This window comes from Panulirus ornatus, chromosome 13 (genome assembly GCF_036320965.1).
Source record: "Panulirus ornatus isolate Po-2019 chromosome 13, ASM3632096v1, whole genome shotgun sequence".
NCBI lineage: Eukaryota > Metazoa > Arthropoda > Malacostraca > Decapoda > Palinuridae > Panulirus > Panulirus ornatus.
In genome coordinates this window covers 42,370,608-42,392,909 of record NC_092236.1, presented here as the reverse complement: position 1 = coordinate 42,392,909, position 22,302 = coordinate 42,370,608, and the positions used below count along the sequence as shown (strand labels likewise).

At 39.3% G+C, this 22,302-nt stretch overlaps 1 protein-coding gene across 1 annotated transcript; it reads right to left on the bottom strand.

The window, feature by feature from the left end:
• Window positions 1–1,982: 1,982 nt before the first annotated feature.
• LOC139752604 (uncharacterized) lies at window positions 1,983–14,931 on the bottom strand. The gene is made up of 2 exons (XM_071668360.1): window positions 14,539–14,931; window positions 1,983–3,720 (listed from the first exon to the last, which is right to left on the bottom strand). Exons 1-2 carry the CDS (start codon window positions 14,632–14,634, stop codon window positions 2,896–2,898), a joined length of 921 nt encoding a protein of 306 aa, XP_071524461.1. The 5' UTR covers window positions 14,635–14,931; the 3' UTR covers window positions 1,983–2,895.
• Window positions 14,932–22,302: the final 7,371 nt, after the last annotated feature.

The following is a 22,302-nucleotide window of genomic DNA, read 5'->3' as shown; positions in this document are numbered from 1 at the left end:
CGTTCTCGACTTCCACACATTCTTCAAGGCTCCCAGAATTTTCGCCCCCTCCCCCACCCTATGATCCACTTCCGCTTCCATGGTTCCATCCGCTGCCAGATCCACTCCCAGATATCTAAAACACTTCACTTCCTCCAGTTTTTCTCCATTCAAACTCACCTCCCAATTGACTTGACCCTCAACCCTACTGTACCTAATAACCTTGCTCTTATTCACATTTACTCTTAAATTTCTTCTACCACACACTTTACCAAACTCAGTCACCAGCTTCTGCAGTTTCTCACATGAATCAGCCACCAGCGCTGTATCATCAGCGAAAAACAACTGACTCACTTCCCAAGCTCTCTCATCCACAACAGACTTCATACTTGCCCCTCTTTCCAAAACTCTTGCATTCACCTTCCTAACAACAACATCCATAAACAAATTAAACAACCATGGAGACATCACACTCCTGCCGCAAACCTACATTCACTGAGAACCAATCACTTTCCTCTCTTCCTACACGTACACATGCCTTACATCCTCGATAAAAAACTTTTCACTGCTTCTAACAACTTGCCTCCCACACCATATATTCTTAATACCTTCCACAGCGCATCTCTATCAACTCTATCATATGCCTTCTCCAGATCCATAAATGCTACATACAAATCCATTTGCTTTTCTAAGTATTTCTCACATACATTCTTCAAAGCAAACACCTGATCCACACATCCTCTACCACTTCTGAAACCACACCTATATGTATATATATATATATATATATATATATATATATATATATATATATATATATATATATATATATATATATATATATATATATATATATATATGTATATATATATATATATTTATATATACATATATATGTAAGGGCAGACAGTATGAATTATGTATATGTGCGTGTGTGGACGTGTATGCATATACATGTGTATGTGGGTGGGTTGGGCCATTCTTACGTCTGTTTATATATATATATATATATATGTATATATATATATATATATATATATATATATATATATATATATATATATATATATATATATATATTTATATATATATATATATATATATATATATATATATATATATATATATATATATATATATATATATATATATATATATATATATACATATAAACAGACGAAAGAATGGCCCAACTCACCCACATACACAAGCATATGCATACACGTCCACACACGCACATATACATACCTGTACATCTCATCTTATACATATATATACACACAGAAATATACATATATGCACATATACATAATTCATACTGTCTGCCCTTATCCATTCCCGTAGCTACCCCGCCACAAATGAAATGAAAACCCTCTCACCCTGCATGTGCGCGAGGTAGCGCTAGGAAAAGACAACAAAGGCCACATTCGTTCACACTCAGGGTCTAGCTGTCATATATATACATATATATATATATATATATATATATATATATATATATATATATATATATATATATATATATATATATATATATATATATATATATATATATATATTATATATATGCTCTTGAATATGTGACCGTGGGTCGATTAAGGCTCAATAAGTCTGTGATGCGGTTAACAGATTCAAATGTTTGGGAACGCCTGGCTTGGAGTGACTGGATATTCTGGCTGTGAATGAAACACTGTTGAACTGAAGGGGGGAGGATTACTTGAGTATGTCAAGGGAGTGAAGTCTCGGGTGAGTGAGAGGTCAAGAGCGGAAGATGGTATGGGACTTTCGGTGAAGAAGGATGAAGAAGGAGCTGTGGAGTGGATTGTGTGTTGAAAGAGTGTACGGAAAAGAGTTAAAGATTGTTTAAGGTTAGAATGAAATTAGTATGTAAGGTATGATGCGACCAGAAAAGTATGAATGTGATCATTAAAACTTGTGCCTTGTTAGTTAGCAAAATGTTTTTATTTGGAAAAAAAACATTAATTTTGAGAAGGTTTTTTAATTTGAAATAGAATTTTGTTTTGTTTTTAAAAACACTTCAAAAACTACCAAAAGTGACAAGAAAAATTAGAACCAGATTTTGAACTGTCTTCTTTACAGTAAACATGATAAAGTTCCTTCCACCATCGTGCTTCACTCAAAAGTACACCTTTGTAGACCACAGGCACCATGAAACCTGTACAGTTATTTTTTGTGATTTTCGTTTTATCCTGATCACTCACTACTGAGTTATATCAGTCTCACAGTTTGCGTTCTTGTTCTACCTGTTTCAAAATATTCTTATTCTAATACTTCGTTTTGGCCCCTGTTCACTGCACGTATCCCACTTGTACAAATTAGGATTTTGTTCCTCTTATTCTATTAGATAAATACTATTTTCATTATTCTGATATTCTCATTAACCTTTAACGCTCCCGATATCCATCCTTTATGATTCGTGTCCCTGTTCCTTAGCTTTCAAAGTTTTTGGACATCGTCTTTAATCTAAACTCCATTACTTTTGGTATATCTTACACCTTTTGATCCTTTTCTACTGTTTTCATAACGCAGCTTATCTTGAGTTCTTGTTTTAGCAGATGCATCTCAGATGTATCCACGTTCCTATCCTGCCTATGTCACTGCTTCTCGTCCACTTCTAAGTCCATCATTTAAGCTTTATGTTTCTCATCTTCAGTCTAAGTAACCAACCAAATTTTCTGTTTTAAAGAATTACTCATAATTTCAACACACCGTTGTTGTTTCATCTTTTTATGTTTGGTCGGCGTATTCAAGAGCCTTAATAGATATAATAAACTCTTTGTGATAAAATGATTTTTCTGTTCCTTGTCCACAGGACCAAGTGAATGATAATTGTCATACACGAGAGAATCTTCACTGATCGTTAGGTAGGTTCTTGTTTGAGCCTCGAGTGGAAGTTCACAGTAAAGAGAGAACAGGGTCCCCCTCTTTAACGTAAATGTAATCTGTTTCGTGGGTAATTAGAACATATCCTCTGTCATTCATGTAACCAGTTAAACTAGGATCAAAGGTCGAATCTTCAATTTCCACAATGATCACTCTTATGGCTATAGCGCTCCATGGAAGGGACTTTAAGATGCCTATTTCCGTTCCTTGGGTGTCCAGAGACAAGAAGTCTACTGTCGTCACATTAAGAGCTAGTAAATAAGATATCAGAGGGAAGCAAGTTGTAATTGTGTAGGTTTGGTCGGCGGTTTGCAAGTATGTGTCAAATATAGCGCTTCGGTTGACTCCCAGCTGGTAGGAAGCTCCTCTTAGGTGCCATTTCCAGGGAGAAAAGTATTGTTTTCTCAAGATAGCGGAAACGTGCACCACCTCCTGTACAAAGTTATCCTGGGAAGGGCAGGTTTTAGACGTCCAGGCTTTGCGATGCTTGGCTCTTAAAGCTTCGTAACTGAAGGGATCTGGCTCTACAAGCAGTCCCGTCCATTTCAGTTCTTGTTCCAGCCAGAGAGTGTTGGATAGCTGCTGGCCATCCAGAGCGCCAGCCTCCACGAAGAAACCCTCCCTCTCCTCGGAGAACAGCTGCCGAAGGTTCTTATGGATGAAGGGCCACGTCCCCATGCGACTGGTGGCCAGGTAGTGAGGGTTGGTGGACAGGTTATACGGTAGGGTTGAGGGAGGATCCAGAAACCATTGTTTCAGCTCCGCCAACACCCGTGGGTCGTCGCTAGGTAAGTGGTCAGCTACAGACTCCAATATCATCCCGTCCGGAGATGACACCTGCAATGATAAGTTACCCTTGAAAGACAAAACTGCCATTCAATTTGAATAGTAAGTTTTGTAATGGAAACTGTCCAATGCCCAGAGTTGGTATATCAAAACAGGAAAATGATAAAAATCACTGAAAAATCTTCAAAACTGATCCACAACCGCAGTTTGAAATATGAAATTGTAGGAAAAGTGTGGTAAAGTTTCAGTTTTACAAACAAAGATTGTTCTTAAAGGAAACGAATAAATGTGTTCGTCTCTTGTTAAGAGAATTCGTCTAAGACATATCCAACTATCCCGGCCAATCCCGCAACCACATGGCACCCCTACTCTCCATTTACCGGTTACTGTTGACCAGGTCAGTGTGTGGTCTATGATAGACGCTAGACGGTACTTCTGTTGTGATGCTGGGATCTGAATAGCTTAAGTGATTACTGGCGCCTGAAGAGATGGATTGTCTCCATGAAACATGTGCCACATGCAGAGAAAAAAGAATTATATGTTAGATAGAATTGTATGAACTCCTGCTGAAGTGCAATTTCACACACATATATATATATATATATATATATATATATATATATATATATATATATATATATATATATATATATATTAGGTACAGTAGGGTTCAGGGTCAAGTCAATTGGGAGGTGAGTTTGAATGGAGAAAAACTGGAGGAAGTGAAGTGTTTTAGATATCTGGGAGTGGATATGGCAGCGGATGGAACCATGGAAGCGGAAGTGGATCATAGGGTGGGGGAGGGGGCGAAAATTCTGGGAGCCTTGAAGAATGTGTGGAAGTCGAGAACATTATCTCGGAAAACAAAAATGGGTATGTTTGAAGGAATAGTGGTTCCAACAATGTTGTATGGTTGCGAGGCGTGGGCTATGGATAGAGTTGTGCGCAGGAGGATGGATGTGCTGGAAATGAGATGTTTGAGGACAATGTGTGGTGTGAGGTGGTTTGATCGAGTAAGTAACGTAAGGGTAAGAGAGATGTGTGGAAATAAAAAGAGCTTGGTTGAGACAGCAGAAGAGGGTGTTTTGAAATGGTTTGGGCACATGGAGAGAATGAGTGAGGAAAGATTGACCAAGAGGATATATGTGTCGGAGGTGGAGGGAACGAGGAGAAGAGGGAGACCAATTGGAGGTGGAAAGATGGAGTGAAAAAGATTTTGTGTGATCGGGGCCTGAACATGCAGGAGGGTGAAAGGAGGGCAAGGAATAGAGTGAATTGGAGCGATGTGGTATACCGGGGTTGACGTGCTGTCAGTGGATTGAATCAAGGCATGTGAAGCGTCTGGGGTAAACCATGGAAAGCTGTGTAGGTATGTATATTTGCGTGTGTGGACGTATGTATATACATGTGTATGGGGGTGGGTTGGGCCATTTCTTTCGTCTGTTTCCTTGCGCTACCTTGCAAACGCGGGAGACAGCGACAAAGCAAAAAAAAAAAATATATATATATATATATATTTACATATATATATATATATATATATATATATATATATATATATATATATATATATATATATATATATATATATATATATATGAATATATATATATATATATATATATATATATATATATATATATATATATATATATATATATATATATATATATATATATATATATATATATATATATATATATATATACATATATATATATATATATATATATATATGCAAAGTGGAGAATTGTCTATTGAAACTTATTCTCTTTACTTATTTTGTTATGCTCATTTGATACCCTTCTTTATGAGATGGATCAGTAAATAAAGCCACAGAACATTTGTAAATATCAGAAAATTTTATACCTGTATTCATTGCCATAGTGTGGACAGTGAGGGCTTCCCCACTAGTCAAAATGTTTCACATTTGATTCTTGCTTTACACTCTTAAGTATAATATTGTGGATTCCAACAGTGTAACCATGAGCAATAATCACTTGCCAACTTGAGCTGTTTGTTCTCAGGGTGTTTGGTCTCCTTTCTCATGCCTGTGACATTTCTCATGCCTATGATATGTCGTAATCCCTGGGGATAGGGGATTAAGAATACTTCCCACGTATTCCCTGCGTGTCGTAGAAGGCGACTAAAAGGGGAGGGAGCGGGGGGCTGGAAATCCTCCCCTCTCGTTTTTTTTTTTAAATTTTCCAAAAGAAGGAACAGAGAATTGGGCCAGGTGAGGGTATTCCCTCAAAGGCCCAGTCCTCTGTTCTTAATGCTACCTCGCTAACGCGGGAAATGGCGAATAGTTTAAAAGAAAGAAAAGAAAATATATATATATATATATATATATATATATATATATATATATATATATATATATATGAAAATATATATATATATATATATATATATATATATATATATATATATATATATATATATATATATATATATATATATATATCCCTGGGGATAGGGGTGAAAGAATACGTCCCACGCATTCCTCACGTGTCGTAGAAGGCGACTAGAGGGGACGGGAGCGGGGGGCCAGAAATCCTCCCCTCCTTGTATCTTAACTTTCTAAAAATGGGAAACATAAGGAGTCACGCGGGGAGTGCTCATCCTCCTCGTAGACTCAGATTGGGGTGTCTAAATGTGTGTGGATGTAACCAAGATGTGAAAAAAGGAGAGATAGGTAGTATGTTTGAGGAAAGGAACCTTGACGTTTTGGCTCTGAGTGAAACGAAGCTCAAGGGTAAAGGGGAAGACTGGTTTGGGAATGTCTTGGGAGTAAAGTCAGGGGTTAGTGAGAGGACAAGAGCAAGGGAAGGAGAAGCAGTTCTCCTGAAACAGGAGTTGTGGGAGTATGTGAGAGAATGTAAGGAAGTACATTCTAGATTAATATGGGTAAAACTGAAAGTTGATGGAGAGAGATGGGTGATTATTGGTGCATATGCACCTGGGCATGAGAAGAAAGATCATGAGAGGCAAGTGTTTTGGGAGCAGCGGAATGAGTGTGTTAGTGGTTTTGATGCACAAGACTGGGTTATAGTGATGGGTGATTTCAATGCAAAGGTGAGTAATATGGCAGTTGGTGGAGTAATTGGTATACATGGGGTGTTCAGTGTTGTAAATGGAAATGGTGAAGAGCTTGTAGATTTATGTGCTGAAAAAGGACTGGTGATTGGGAATACTTGGTTAAAAAAGCGAAATATACATAAGTGTACGTATGTAAGTTGGAGAGATGGCAAGAGAGCGTTATTGTATTACGTGTTAATTGACAGGCGTGCGAAAGAGAGACTTTTGGATGTTAATGTGCTGAGAGGTGCAACTGGAGGGATGTCTGATCATTATCTTATGGAGGCTAAGGTGAAGATTTGTATGGGTTTTCAGAAGAGAATAGTGAATGTTGGGGTGAAGAGGGTGGTGAGAGTAAGTGAGCTTGGGAAGGAGACTTGTGTGAGGAAGTACCAGGAGAGACTGAGTACAGAATGGAAAAAGGTGAAAACAATGGAAGTAAGGGGAGTGGGGGAGGAATGGGATGTATTTAGGGAATCAGTGATGGAGTGCGCAAAAGATGCTTGTGGCATGAGAAGAGTGGGAGGTGGGTTGATTAGAAAGGGTAGTGAGTGGTGGGATGAAGAAGTAAGATTATTAGTGAAAGAGAAGAGAGAGGCATTTGGACGATTTTTGCAGGGAAAAATGCAATTGAGTGGGAGATGTATAAAAGAAAGAGACAGGAGGTCAAGAGAAAGGTGCAAGAGGTGAAAAAGAGGATAAATGAGAGTTGGGGTGAGAGAGTATCATTAAATTTTAAGGAGACTAAAAGGATGTTCTGGAAGGAGGTAAATACAGTGCGTAAGACAAGGGAGCAAATGGGAACTTCAGTGAAGGGCGCTAATGGGGAGGTGATAAAAAGTAGTGGTGATGTGAGAAGAAGATGGAGTGAGTATTTTGAAGGTTTGTTGAATGTGTTTGATGATAGAGTGGCAGATATAGAGTGTTTTGGTCGAGGTGGTGTGCAAAATGATGGTCGAGGTGGTGTGCAAAGTGAGAGGTTAGGGAAAATGATTTGGTAAACAGAGAAGAGGTAGTAAAAGCTTTGCGGAAGATGAAAGCCGGCAAGGCAGCAGGTTTAGATGGTATTGTAGTAGAATCTATTAAAAAAGGGGGTGACTGTATTGTTGACTGGTTGGTAAGGTTATTTAATGTTTGTATGATTCATGGTGAGGTGCCTGGGGATTGGCGGAATGCTTGCATAGTGCCATTGTACAAAGGCAAAGGGGATAAGAGTGAGTGCTCAAATTACAGAGGTATAAGTTTGTTGAGTATTCCTTGTAAATTATATGGGAGGGTATTGATTGAGAGGGTGAAGGCATGTACAGAGCATCAGATTGGGGAAGAGCAGTGCGGTTTCAGAAGTCATAGAGGATGTGTGGATCAGGTGTTTGCTTTGAAGAATGTATGTGAGAAATACTTAGAAAAGCAAATGGATTTGTATGTAGCATTTATGGATCTGGAGAAGGCATATGATAGAGTGGATAGAGATGCTCTGTGGAAGGCATTAAGAATATATGGTGTGGGAGGCAAGTTGTTAGAAGCAGTGAAAAGTTTTTATCGAGGATGTAAGGCATGTGTACGTGTAGGAAGAGAGGAAAGTGATTGGTTCTCAGTGAATGTAGGTTTGCGGCAGGGGTGTGTGATGTCTCCATGGTTGTTTAATTTGTTTATGGATGGGGTTGTTAGGGAGGTGAATGCAAAAGTTTTGGAAAGAGGGGCAAGTATGAAGTCTGTTGGGGATGAGAGAGCTTGGGAAGTGAGTCAGCTGTTGTTCGCTGATGATACAGCGCTGGTGGCTGATTCATGTGAGAAACTGCAGAAGCTGGTGACTGAGTTTGGTAAAGTGTGTGGTAGAAGAAAGTTAAGAGTAAATGTGAATAAGAGCAAGGTTATTAGGTACAGTAGGGTGGAGGGTTAAGTCAGTTGGGAGGTAAGTTTGAATGGAGAAAAACTGGAGGAAGTAAAGTGTTTTAGATATCTGGGAGTGGATCTGTCAGCGGATGGAACCATGGAAGCGGAAGTGAATCATAGGGTGGGGGAGGGGGCGAAAATTCTGGGAGCCTTGAAGAATGTGTGGAAGTCGAGAACATTATCTCGGAAAGCAAAAATGGGTATATTTGAAGGATTAGTGGTTCCAACAATGTTGTATGGTTGCGAGGCGTGGACTATGGATAGAGTTGTGCGCAGGAGGGTGGATGTGCTGGAAATGAGATGTTTGAGGACAATGTGTGGTGTGAGGTGGTTTGATCGAGTAAGTAATGTAAGGGTAAGAGAGATGTGTGGAAATAAAAAGAGCGTGGTTGAGAGAGCAGAAGAGGGTGTTTTGAAATGGTTTGGGCACATGGAGAGGATGAGTGAGGAAAGATTGACCAAGAGGATATATGTGTGGGAGGTGGAGGGAACGAGGAGAAGTGGGAGACCAAATTGGAGGTGGAAAGATGGAGTGAAAAAGATTTTGAGGGATAGGGGCCTGAACAGGCAGGAGGGTGAAAGGCTGGCAAGGAATAGAGTGAATTGGATCGATGTGGTATACCGGGGTTGACGTGCTGTCAGTGGATTGAATCAGGGCTTGTGAAGCGTCTGGGGTACACCATGGAAAGCTGTGTAGGTATGTATATTTGCGTGTGTGGACGTATGTATATACAAGTGTATGGGGGTGGGTTGGGCCAATTCTTTCGTCTGTTTCCTTGCGCTACCTCGGAAACGCGGGAGACAGCGACAAAAAAAAAGAAAATATATATATATATATATATATATATATATATATATATATATATACATATATATATATATGCATATATATATATATATATATATATATATATATATATATATATATATATATATATATATATATATATATATATATATATATATATATACATATATATATATATATATATATATATATATATATATATATATATATATATATATATGTATATATATATATATATATATATATCTATATATATATATATATATATATATATATATATATATATATATATATATATATATATATATATATATATATATATATATATTCATATTTATTTATTTATTATACTTTGTCGCTGTCTCCCGCGTTTGCGAGGTAGCGCAAGGAAACAGACGAAAGGAATGGCCCCACCCCCCCCCCCCCCAAACACATGTATATACATACGTCCACACACGCAAATATACATACCTACACAGCTTTCCATGGTTTACCCCAGACGCTTCACATGCCTTGCTTCAATCCACTGACAGCACGTCAACCCCGGTATACCACATCGCTCCAATTCACTCTATTCCTTGCCCTCCTTTCACCCTCCTGCATGTTCAGGCCCCGATCACACAAAATCTTTTTCACTCCATCTTTCCACCTCCAATTTGGTCTCCCTCTTCTCCTTGTTCCCTCCACCACCGACACATATATCCTCTTGGTCAATCTTTCCTCACTCATCCTCTCCATGTGCCCAAACCACTTCAAAACACCCTCTTCTGCTCTCTCAACCACGCTCTTTTTATTTCCACACATCTCTCTTACCCTTACGTTACTCACTCGAACAAACCACCTCACACCACACATTGTCCTCAAACATCTCATTTCCAGCACATCCATCCTCCTGCGCACAACTCTATCCATAGCCCACGCCTCGCAACCATACAACATTGTTGGAACCACTATTCCTTCAAACATACCCATTTTTGCTTTCCGAGATAATGTTCTCGACTTCCACACATTCTTCAAGGCCCCCAAAATTTTCGCCCCCTCACCCACCCTATGATCCACTTCCGCTTCCATGGTTCCATCCGCTGCCAGATCCACTCCCAGATATCTAAAACACTTCACTTCCTCCAGTTGTTCTCCATTCAAACTCACCTCCCAATTGACTTGACCCTCAACCCTACTGTACCTAATAACCTTGCTCTTATTCACATTTACTCTTAACTTTCTTCTTCCACACACTTTTCCAAACTCAGTCACCAACTTCTGCTCATATATATATATATATATATATATATATATATATATATATATATATATATATATATATATATATATATATATATATATATATATATATATATCTATATCTATATATATATATATATATATATATATATATATATATATATATATATATATATATATATATATATATAGATATAGATATATATATATATATATATATATATATATATATATATATATATATATATATATATATATATATATATATATATATATATATATATATATATATATATATATATATATATATATATATATATATATATATATATATATATATATATATATATATATATATATGCCCAGGTGCATATGCACCAATAATCACCCATCCCTCTCCATCAACTTTCAGTTTTAACCATATTAATCGAGAATTTACTTTCTTACATTCTATCACATACTTCCACAACTCCTGTTTTAGGAGTACTGCTACTCCTTCCCTTGCTCTTGTCCTCTCACTAACCCCTGACTTTACTCCCAAGACATTCCCAAACCACTCTTCCCCTTTACCCTTGAGCTTCGTTTCACTCAGAACCAAAACATCCAGGTTCCTTTCCTCAAACATACGACCTATCTCTCCTTTTTTCACATCTTGGTTACATCCACACACATTTAGGCACCCCAATCTGAGCCTTCGAGGAGGATGAGCACTCCTCGCGTGACTCCTTCTTCTGTTTCCCATTTTAGAAAGTTAAAAAAATACAAGGAGGGGAGGATTTCTGGCCCCCCGCTCCCGTCCCCTCTAGTCGCTTTCTACGACATGAGAGGCAAGTGTTTTGGGAGCAGCTGAATGAGTGTGTTAGTGGTTTTGATGCACGAGACCGGGTTATAGTGTTGGGTGATTTGAATGCAAAGGTGAGTAATGTGGCAGTTGAGGGAATAATTGGTATACATTGGGTGTTCAGTGTTGTAAATGGAAATGGTGAAGAGCTTGTAGATTTATGTGCTGAAAAAGGACTGATGATTGGGAATACCTGGTTTAAAAAGCGAGATATACATAAGTATACTTATGTAAGTAGGAGAGATGGCCAGAGAGCGTTATTGGATTACGTGTTAATTGACATGCGCGCGAAAGAGAGACTTTTGGATGTTAATGTGCTTAGAGGTGCAACTGGAGGGATGTCTGATCATTATCTTGTGGAGGCTAAGGTGAAGATTTGTATGGGTTTTCAGAAAAGAAGAGTAAATGTTGGGGTGAAGAGGGTGGTGAGAGTAAGTGAGCTTGGGAAGGAGACTTGTGTGAGGAAGTACCAGGAGAGACTGAGTACAGAATGGAAAAAGGTGAGAACAATAGAAGTAAGGGGAGTGGGGCAGGAATGAGATGTATTTAGGGAATCAGTGATGGATTGCGCAAAAGATGCTTGTGGCATGAGAAGAGTGGGAGGTGGGTTGATTAGAAAGGGTAGTGAGAGTGGGATGAAGAAGTAAGAGTATTAGTGAAAGAGAAGAGAGAGGCATTTGGACGATTTTTGCAGGGAAAAAAATGAAATTGAGTGGGAGACGTATAAAAGAAAGAGACAGGAGGTCAAGAGAAAGGTGCAAGAGGTGAAAAAAAGGGCAAATGAGAGTTGGGGAGAGAGAGTATCATTAAATTTTAGGGAGAATAAAAAGATGTTCTGGAAGGAGGTAAATAAAGTGCGTAAGACAAGGGAGCAAATGTAAAACTTCAGTGAAGGGCGCAAATGGGGAGGTGATAACAAGTAGTGGTGATGTGAGAAGGAGATGGAGTGAGTATTTTGAAGGTTTGTTGAATGTGTTTGATGATAGAGTGGCAGATATAGGGTGTTTTGGTCGAGGTGGTGTGCAAAGTGTGAGGGCTAGGGAAAATGATTTGGTAAACAGAGAAGAGGTAGTAAAAGCTTTGCATAAGATGAAAGCCGGCAAGGCAGCAGGTTTGGATGGTATTGCAGTGGAATTTATTAAAAAAGGGGGTGACTGTATTGTTGACTGGTTGGTAAGGTTATTTAATGTACGTATGACTCATGGTGAGGTGCCTGAGGATTGGCGGAATTCGTGCATAATGCCATTGTACAAAGGCAAAGGGGATAAGAGTGAGTGCTCAAATTACAGAGGTATAAGTTTGTTGAGTATTCCTGGCAAATTATATGGGAGGGTATTGATTGAGAGGGTGAAGGCATGTACAGAGCATCAGATTGGGGAAGAGCAGTGTGGTTTCAGAAATGGTAGAGGATGTGTGGATCAGGTGTTTGCTTTGAAGAATGTATGTGAGAAATACTTAGAAAAGCAAATGGATTTGTATGTAGCATTTATGGATCTGGAGAAGGCATATGATAGAGTTGATAGAGATGCTCTGTGGAAGGTATTAAGAATATATGGTGTGGGAGGAAAGTTGTTAGAAGCAGTGAAAAGTTTTTATCGAGGATGTAAGGCATGTGTACGTGTAGGAAGAGAGGAAAGTGATTGGTTCTCAGTGAATGTAGGTTTGCGGCAGGGGTGTGTGATGTCTCCATGGTTGTTTAATTTGTTTATGGATGGGGTTGTTAGGGAGGTGAATGCAAGAGTTTTGGAAAGAGGGGCAAGTATGAAGTCTGTTGGGGATGAGAGAGCTTGGGAAGTGAGTCAGTTGTTGTTCGCTGATGATACAGCGCTGGTGGCTGATTCATGTGAGAAACTGCAGAAGCTGGTGACTGAGTTTGGTAAAGTGTGTGAAAGAAGAAAGTTAAAAGTAAATGTGAATAAGAGCAAGGTTATTAGGTACAGTAGGGTTGAGGGTCAAGTCAATTGGGAGGTGAGTTTGAATGGAGAAAAACTGGAGGAAGTGAAGTGTTTTAGATATCTGGGAGTGGATCTGGCAGCGGATGGAACCATGGAAGCGGAAGTGGATCATAGGGTGGGAGAGGGGGCGAAAATTCTGGGAGCCTTGAAGAATGTGTGGAAGTCGAGAACATTATCTCGGAAAGTAAAAATGGGTATGTTTGAAGGAATAGTGGTTCCAACAATGTTGTATGGTTGCGAGGCGTGGACTATGGATAGAGTTGTGCGCAGGAGGATGGATGTGCTGGAAATGAGATGTTTGAGGACAATGTGTGGTGTGAGGTGGTTTGATCGAGTAAGTAACGTAAGGGTAAGAGAGATGTGTGGAAATAAAAAGAGCGTGGTTAAGAGAGCAGAAGAGGGTGTTTTGAAATGGTTTGGTCACATGGAGAGAATGAGTGAGGAAAGATTGACCAAGACGATGTATGTGTCGGAGGTGGAGGGAACGAGGAGAAGAGGGAGACCAAATTGGAGGTGGAAAGATGGAGTGAAAAAGATTTTGTGTGATCGGGGCCTGAACATGCAGGAGGGTGAAAGGAGGGCAAGGAATAGAGTGAATTGGAGCGATGTGGTATACCGGGGTTGACGTGCTGTCAGTGGATTGAATCAAGGCATGTGAAGCGTCTGGGGTAAACCATGGAAAGCTGTGTAGGTATGTATATTTGCGTGTGTGGACGTATGTATATACATGTGTATGGGGGTGGGTTGGGCCATTTCTTTCGTCTGTTTCGTTGCGCTACCTCGCAAACGCGGGAGACAGCGACAAAGCAAAAAAATATATATACGTGTATATATATATATATATATATATATATATATATATATATATATATATATATATATATATATATATATATATATATATATATATATATATATGTATATATATATATATATATATATATATATATATATATATATATATATATATATATATATATATATATATATATATGTATATATATATATATTCCTTCTGGTTTCACAAGGGTGAAATAGCCCCGTCTTACCATGAAGCAGCATCCTAACAGAGCGGTGCTCGTCACCGTTGCCACCACCACCAGCAGCAGCAGTAGTAGCCTCCTTCGCTTTTCCTGTCTTCTCATGACCTGACAGATGATGGCTTTGCACTTTCAACTACATCAATCAAAATCAAAGTCTTAGAATTCTTTTTCTTTCATTACCAAGGAGAGTAGTCATATAGATGTATAGATATATGTATGCATATATTCACTCGGTTATAATAATACTAAAGAAAACACATCAGTGATAATTTTGTTATTTTACGTTTTCAGTAAGTGCTGACCACGACTGGATTTCACCCACACCGAGTCAAATATTGATGGAGTAGTTTACACGCATTTTCAAGGTCTTGAAATTCACAAGAGTGCAATGTGAGGTTCGAGCCGTGCAAGGTCTGATCTTACTGTGGTATTTATCCTCAGGACTTTCCTCCTACCGTCCACGTATCCAGCACTGTTGCTCGTGTGGAGGAAAACGAGAGAGAGAGAGAGAGAGAGAGAGAGAGAGAGAGAGAGAGAGAGAGAGAGAGAGAGAGAGAGAGAGAGAGAGAGAGGTACCTGTGTTAGTCAGGCGGTCACCACAGCAAGCAGGAGTTGAGAGTCTGTTGTTGCATTCACGAGACATTTGATCCTCATGAGAGGTTTACCTGAGAAGTGTGTGTGAACTTTGCACTTTAGTGGCTTTTGTTGTAGTGGGATGTTAGCTTGAACTCACGTGATTGCTGAAACGATTCCATTTCCAAACCAGGTTTTTCTACTATACAGTAATGATTATCATCATATTCTGCGGGTTTTGTGTTCATGGGGCCGTACTCAAAGGGACATTACATCGAAGGCGTCACAGAAAGGCTTTGTCGATAAGTGAGTTATGTCAAAGATTAATTAACATAATGAATTTGTTTTCCTTATATTCAGATGGCGACATGGAGATTGTATCTAATTATTTCAAATGTTTATAATGGGTCTGTATCATAATGGCAGGGTTTATAACACGATCAGGTTGTTTGGTCTACTCAGTAAATGATTTTCTATTTCGTTGTTGACTGACGTGGAGCAGGCAAAACTTGGCCCAATCACGACCACGGGTTTTTGTGCCCAGGGGTTTGTTGTGATGCTGTGATGGCTGGAGCCATGTTAAGTGGCTCCCATTACCCTCAAATATAGGCGTTTATTACACTTAAAGATCTTTTGTATTTATCATGCTGTTACTGTATGGTTTTATCATTCTATGAAGGTGTTGTACCTCTTCTCATTGACTTATTGTTGATCTGAAGGAGTTGTAATGAAAATATCATTATTCAATCAGAATTGGCAAAAGCCCTCAAGTAAATGTTACTGCATTCAGTGTAGGTACTCAGCGAGCTGTGGCTTGCACTCAAAAGGCTGTTCCTACATCAGTTGTTGTAATCATGGTTACACTCTGGTTATAGTCGCTAGGCAGAATGTTGTTGTCTCGAGAGTACAATAGTCTCACTCAAAAATATTATTGTTGCACCGACGGTGTTGTTGTTTTATACGAGAGCATAAGGGATTATGTTCAGAGAAGTTCTATTGTATTATACAGGCTGTTATTTAGCTCTTAGATGGGTTGTATTACAAGGGTTTTGATTGGATTTGCGAGGTTTTTCATTACAATCTTACATGAAATGGTTGTACTTGAAAGACTGTCACTGTAGGAAATGGATTGTTATCGTAAGTAAGGGATATTATTATTCTCTAATCAGGAGAGGATATTCCCTTTCTTGTAATGTTTTCACATTTAGCGTTGTTGGCATGTTCAGAAGTATGCATAGACACTGCTTTTTTCAAGTTTTAGATGCACTCAATCATTATGTACTCAAGAGGAAGTCATTATGGTCTTTTGGTTATTACTGTCCTCATGAAGTTGTTGCTTATATCATGAGGTTGTCATTTTAAGAAAGGAATTATTTCTCTATAAAAATAGTCTTCATTAGTGTTGGTATCCCAGGCAAGGATTGATCAAGTGACGTAACTTTCTTATATCTTTGATTGGTTTAATTTTCACCTTTTTACGTGTGCTGAGAAGGCATGGACAAATCAGGGCCTAATCAAGGTCGTCCCATTAACGCTCTCTCTCTCTCTCTCTCTCTCTCTCTCTCTCTCTCTCTCTCTCTCTCTCTATATATATATATATATATATATATATATATATATATATATATATATATATATATATATATATATATATATATATGTATATATATATATATATATATATATATATATATATATATATATATATATATATATATATATATATATATATGTATATTTTATTTTTATTTTATTTTGCTTTGTCGCTGTCTCCCGCGTTTGCGAGGTAGCGCAAGGAAACAGACGAAAGAAATGGCCCAACCCACCCCCATACACATGTATATACACACACGTCCACACACGCAAATATACATACCTATACATCTCAATGTACACATATATATACACACACAGACACATACATATATACCCATGCACACAATTCACACTGTCTGCCTTTATTCATTCCCATCGCCACCTCACCACACATGGAACACCATCCCCCTCCCCCCCTCATGTGTGCGGGGTAGCGCTAGAAAAGGACAACAAAGGCCTCATTCGTTCACACTCAGTCTCTAGCTGTCATGCAATAATGCCCGAAACCACAGCTCCCTTTCCACATCCAGGCCCCACACAGCTTTCCATGGTTTACCCCAGACATGCCCTGATTCAATCCACTGACAGCACGTCAGCCCCGGTATACCACATCGATCCAATTCACTCCATCCTTGCCCGCCTTTCACCCTCCTGCATGTTCAGGCTCCGATCACTCAGAATCTTTTTTACTCCATCTTTCCACCTCCAGTTTGGTCTCCCACTTCTCCTCGTTCCCTCCACCTCCGACACATATATCCTCTTGGTCAATCTTTCCTCACTCATTCTCTCCATGTGCCCAAACCATTTCAAAACACCCTCTTCTGCTCTCTCATCCACGCTCTTTTTATTTCCACACATCTCTCGTACCCTTACATTACTTACTCGATCAAACCACCTCACACCACACATTGTCCTCAAACATCTCATTTCCAGCACATCCACCCTCCTGCGCACAACTCTATCCATAGCCCACGCCTCGCAACCATACAACATCGTTGGAACCACTATTCCTTCAAACATCCCCATTTTTGCTTTCCGAGATAATGTTCTCGACTTCCACACATTCTTCAAGGCTCCCAGGATTTTCGCCCCCTCCCCCACCCTATGATTCACTTCCGCTTCCATGGTTCCATCCGCTGCCAGATCCACTCCCAGATATCTAAAACACTTTACTTCCTCCAGTTTTTCTCCATTCAAACTTACCTCCCAATTGACTTGACCCTCCACCCTACTGTGCCTAATAACCTTGCTCTTATTCACATTTACTCTTAACTTTCTTCTTTCACACACTTTACCAAACTCAGTCACCATACATATATATATATATATATATATATATATATATATATATATATATATATATATATATATATATATATATATATATATATATATATATATATATATATATATATATATATATATATATATATATATATATATATATATACATATATATATATATATATATATGTATGTAGAAATCCTAGCTTCAGGGAAGTTGCCGTATTCTGGAAAGGTTTCAAGGGTCGGTTATTGTGCTTAAGTTGTTACTTTTGATTCTCTGGCGTTCAGTGTCTTAGATATCACTTGTTCTCATAATGTTGTCACTGTAGATACATCATCGTTTATTCCCAGGAGGAAGTTCCTGTGTTCGAGGGCAACTAGAGCACCGGGTGGGGCTTCACTCCACAAGCTGTTACTGCCACCCAGGATATCGTCAGTGTACTCAGTACATGTACTCAGACTGTTCTTATTGTACTCAAGAAATGTAAATTTATTGAAAAAATATTAATGTCCTTAAGTAGCTGTTTCCATACACGTCTTTTTAAGTGTTCATTGTACTCAATTTATTGATGCCGAGCTTGTTGTGTTGTCTGTGTTCAATTTTTGGCAGAATGCTATACTCTAGTACTAATGTTGTGCAAATGAGTGTGACGCTATTCTCAAACAACAATTACTATACTTATGTGATGTTACTTCACCCAGCGCATAGATGCTGGACACGAAAGGACTTTTTCTTTAAGTCAGAGGGTAAGTGATGGAGAAAAACGCATTTTAATGAAAAGAAATTCACAAAACTACATAAACATTTGCATAATGAAAAACATAGACGTACATATTGACATGTGGCCCAGTGAGTGTAAAACGCTCTCTCTCTCTCTCTCTCTCTCTCTCTCTCTCTCTCTCTCTCTCTCTCTCTCTCTCTCTCTCTCTCTCTCTCTCTCTCTCTCTCTCTCCTTGCACTGTGCAAAAAAGATATTAACACAAACGTAGTTACATACACAGACACAGACACACACACACACACACACACACACACACACACACACACACGCACACACACACGCACATAGAGAGGTATACACATAGGATTAAAACCACGACACATATGCAAGGTTAAGAGATGGGGTAACACAAGTGTAAAACTCTACTTAGCACACAAATAGCAGTTTACACTGCATCCCTTTGAGTACATAGATTGTGTTCATGTATACATATGTTTGTTTTGTGTGTGTCAGCTTGTGTGTATCACTTAGTGTATGTGTGTGCGTAAGTAATCACTTGTTTATGTGTTTTTGTGTGCGTTTGTATGTATGTGTGTAAACATTTATGATTACCCGTTTGTACTTAAGGAAGATCAAGTTTAAACACTTGCTATAATCCCGTATATTTCGAGGAGCTGACAAACATAGACACCATCACATCGACTTTGGGATCTGAAAACATCGTAAAGATGTATCTCGCTGGTTAAGGGTGATTAGATATCGTTCATCTTCTATATCTTTTGTGACATTATTGGCAGTTAATCTGAAATTTCATTGGCCAAGTGATCAAAGTAGTAATTTGCATACACCGCATCTAATCTGTATTCGCTCTCTTTCCTTACTGGCCATTTTCCGAAGGAAAGGATTCCTGTGTACTTTGAAACCTGGATCTATATCGATATCGAAAATTTTGAGCATATCAAAAACTTCTTGTAGGTCAGGCACGTAGCCTTCATTTCTACAGGAGAGCCGATTAAGTTTTGTTAATCCCATCTCATATGGTTAAACATAAGAAAATCTGCTGTTAATTTTGTACACCTGAGAGAGAGAGAGAGAGAGAGAGAGAGAGAGAGAGAGAGAGAGAGAGAGAGAGAGAGAGAGAGAGAGAGAGAGAGAGAGAGAGAGATGGGGGAGGGGAGGGAGAGTTATAGTCGTATAAAAGTTGCCAATAGCATCATCTTGCGCGGTTGTAAGCCTAAAAGAATCAATTATATTTCCCTCTATTACCACTTAGTGAGAGAGTTAAGTTACCTCACCTCGACCTGACGTATAAACACAAGACATTCACCGGGAGGAAAACGGATAGGAAATGTGACAACCAGTTACCTCGGTGAAGGACCTGCGGTAGGAGGAAATAGAAGCCTAAATTACTGTTGCCTCTGGCAGTAGCCACGCTGAGATCTGCTGAATCACAACAACTTCAAGTTTTACGTACACGGACACGTATGTATAAAAGCACACAAAATATACGCAAAGATGCACACAAACACCCACCCACACACACACACACACACACACACACACACACACACACGCACACACACACATGCGCGCACACACACACACACACACACACACACACACACACACACACATACACACACACAAACGAAATCATGTAACTGGATGCTGACAGCACATTAGAATTATGAAAAAGTTCAAGGGATGAGGCCCGCGAGGGTAAAGCTATCTCCCCGTCATTACAAATAGGTAATTACATATGGGCCCCACGAGAGTAGAACTCTCTCCCCGTATCGCACAAATAGGTAATGATAGATAGGTAATTACACGCCTACACTAAACAAACAAACGCATCCGCACAAATATATGTAGTAGTTAATGTTAATGCCATTAAGTCAGCAAAGGTACAGCACAGCACAGGGTTCGAAGCCTGGGCGTGGCAGTCGACCCATGCCAAACCCAGGTGTTCATCGTCCCTACGGGGTTGATCGACAAATGGGTACTTGGCTTAGACTTGTGTATGTGTTTGTGTGTGTGTGTGTGTGTGTTTGTGTGTGTGTGTGTGTGTGTTTGTGTGTGTGTGTGTGTGTGTGTGTGTACATCTAAGAGTAAAGTCATAATGCATATCCGTAACATATGATATGCAATCACACACATGTGCACAAACACATAAACAACCAAAGAAACGTACACATATGTATAGTCCACCCAAAAAGTAGTACAAAACCCAGGGTCGGATAGGAAGGGGAATGAGCGATCAAGAGAGACAAATGAAACTAGCAAGTTGGTAGGCTTAAGTACTACCAAATACGCCTCTGAAAATGGCCTACGGTAATGACACCAGTAACTCACGTTAAGATTTCCGTGTATGTCTGGTTTGGTTGGCAGTATCTTTATAAGGGAATAACCTACATTAGCCATTCAGCAGGAATAGTGATTATTGCAAACTTAAAAACGAGCGAATGCTTCGACTTAAGAGCGAAACGTTTATAGAGTTGACTCACATGGTACATGAGCGAGAGTTAAGCAGCACAGACATGTTATAGTTAAGTTAGTTTACTCAGAAACCCATTGGTGATGGAAGGAGTAAACAGACAGCGAACTTTGAGGAAAAAAACGAGGTGCCGTTATTGAACTTCGTAACAGAGGCCTGAGAAACTGTGAGGTGGCATGGCGGACTGGTGTGCATAAGGCCACGGTGGGACGATTGCTTCGTTGGTATGAGGCAAGTGGCGACTCCCTGTACATTCCCCGAACGGATCGCCCTCAGTGCATGACACAGGAACAGGATGTCGCCACTGCAGCTGCAGTAGAAACAGACTCCTTCTCCACCACGACCAGCATCCGACATCAACTCCAGTTATGTTCCTCCGCGGAAACTATTAGAAACCGTATCTACTCCACACATCGGCAGAACAAAAGAAGCGCAATGACACCAGAACTGAGTGGCTACAGATGGAGACGTGAATGGAATATTTGCTAGAATATATTAGAAACCAGTCAATTTCTGGGAATACGTTATACTTTGTGATGAGAAGACTTGCAGTGGCGACCAAGTGACGTCAAGAGTGTGGCGCAAGAATAGTGGCAGGGAAATCGAGGATGTAGTCTCTCTCTCTTCTCTCTCTCTCTCTCTCTCTCTCTCTCTCTCTCTCTCTCTCTCTCTCTCTCTCTCTCTAAAATATCTCATTTTAACTGCATCTAGCCTTAATATTCATAAATTCAGGCCTATTTTTCATAAAAAGACTTACGTCAGCTAATTTGATCATACCGTTAGAGTTCAGCACTATGCTCATAGTAATTATATTCCCGATACGAACACCAGCAAGTTGTGGGAAGGTGGAGGCGTGGGAGAGTAGGAGGTGGAAAGCTTGGCTGAATACACGCTGGAGGAGTCGAGCAGCTTGTGACCCTAGAACCAGGGATATTTACACGTGAAAGATATGTGAAGTTATTGGACGACGTGTTGCTGGAGTCTGTCAAGATACTGCTGTTTCTTGAACATGAACAACCTCAATTCTATCTCGTTCAACACACTAACCCCCGTGCATACTACACGCTTTGTGGAAAATGAACTAATGGTGTCCCGTAA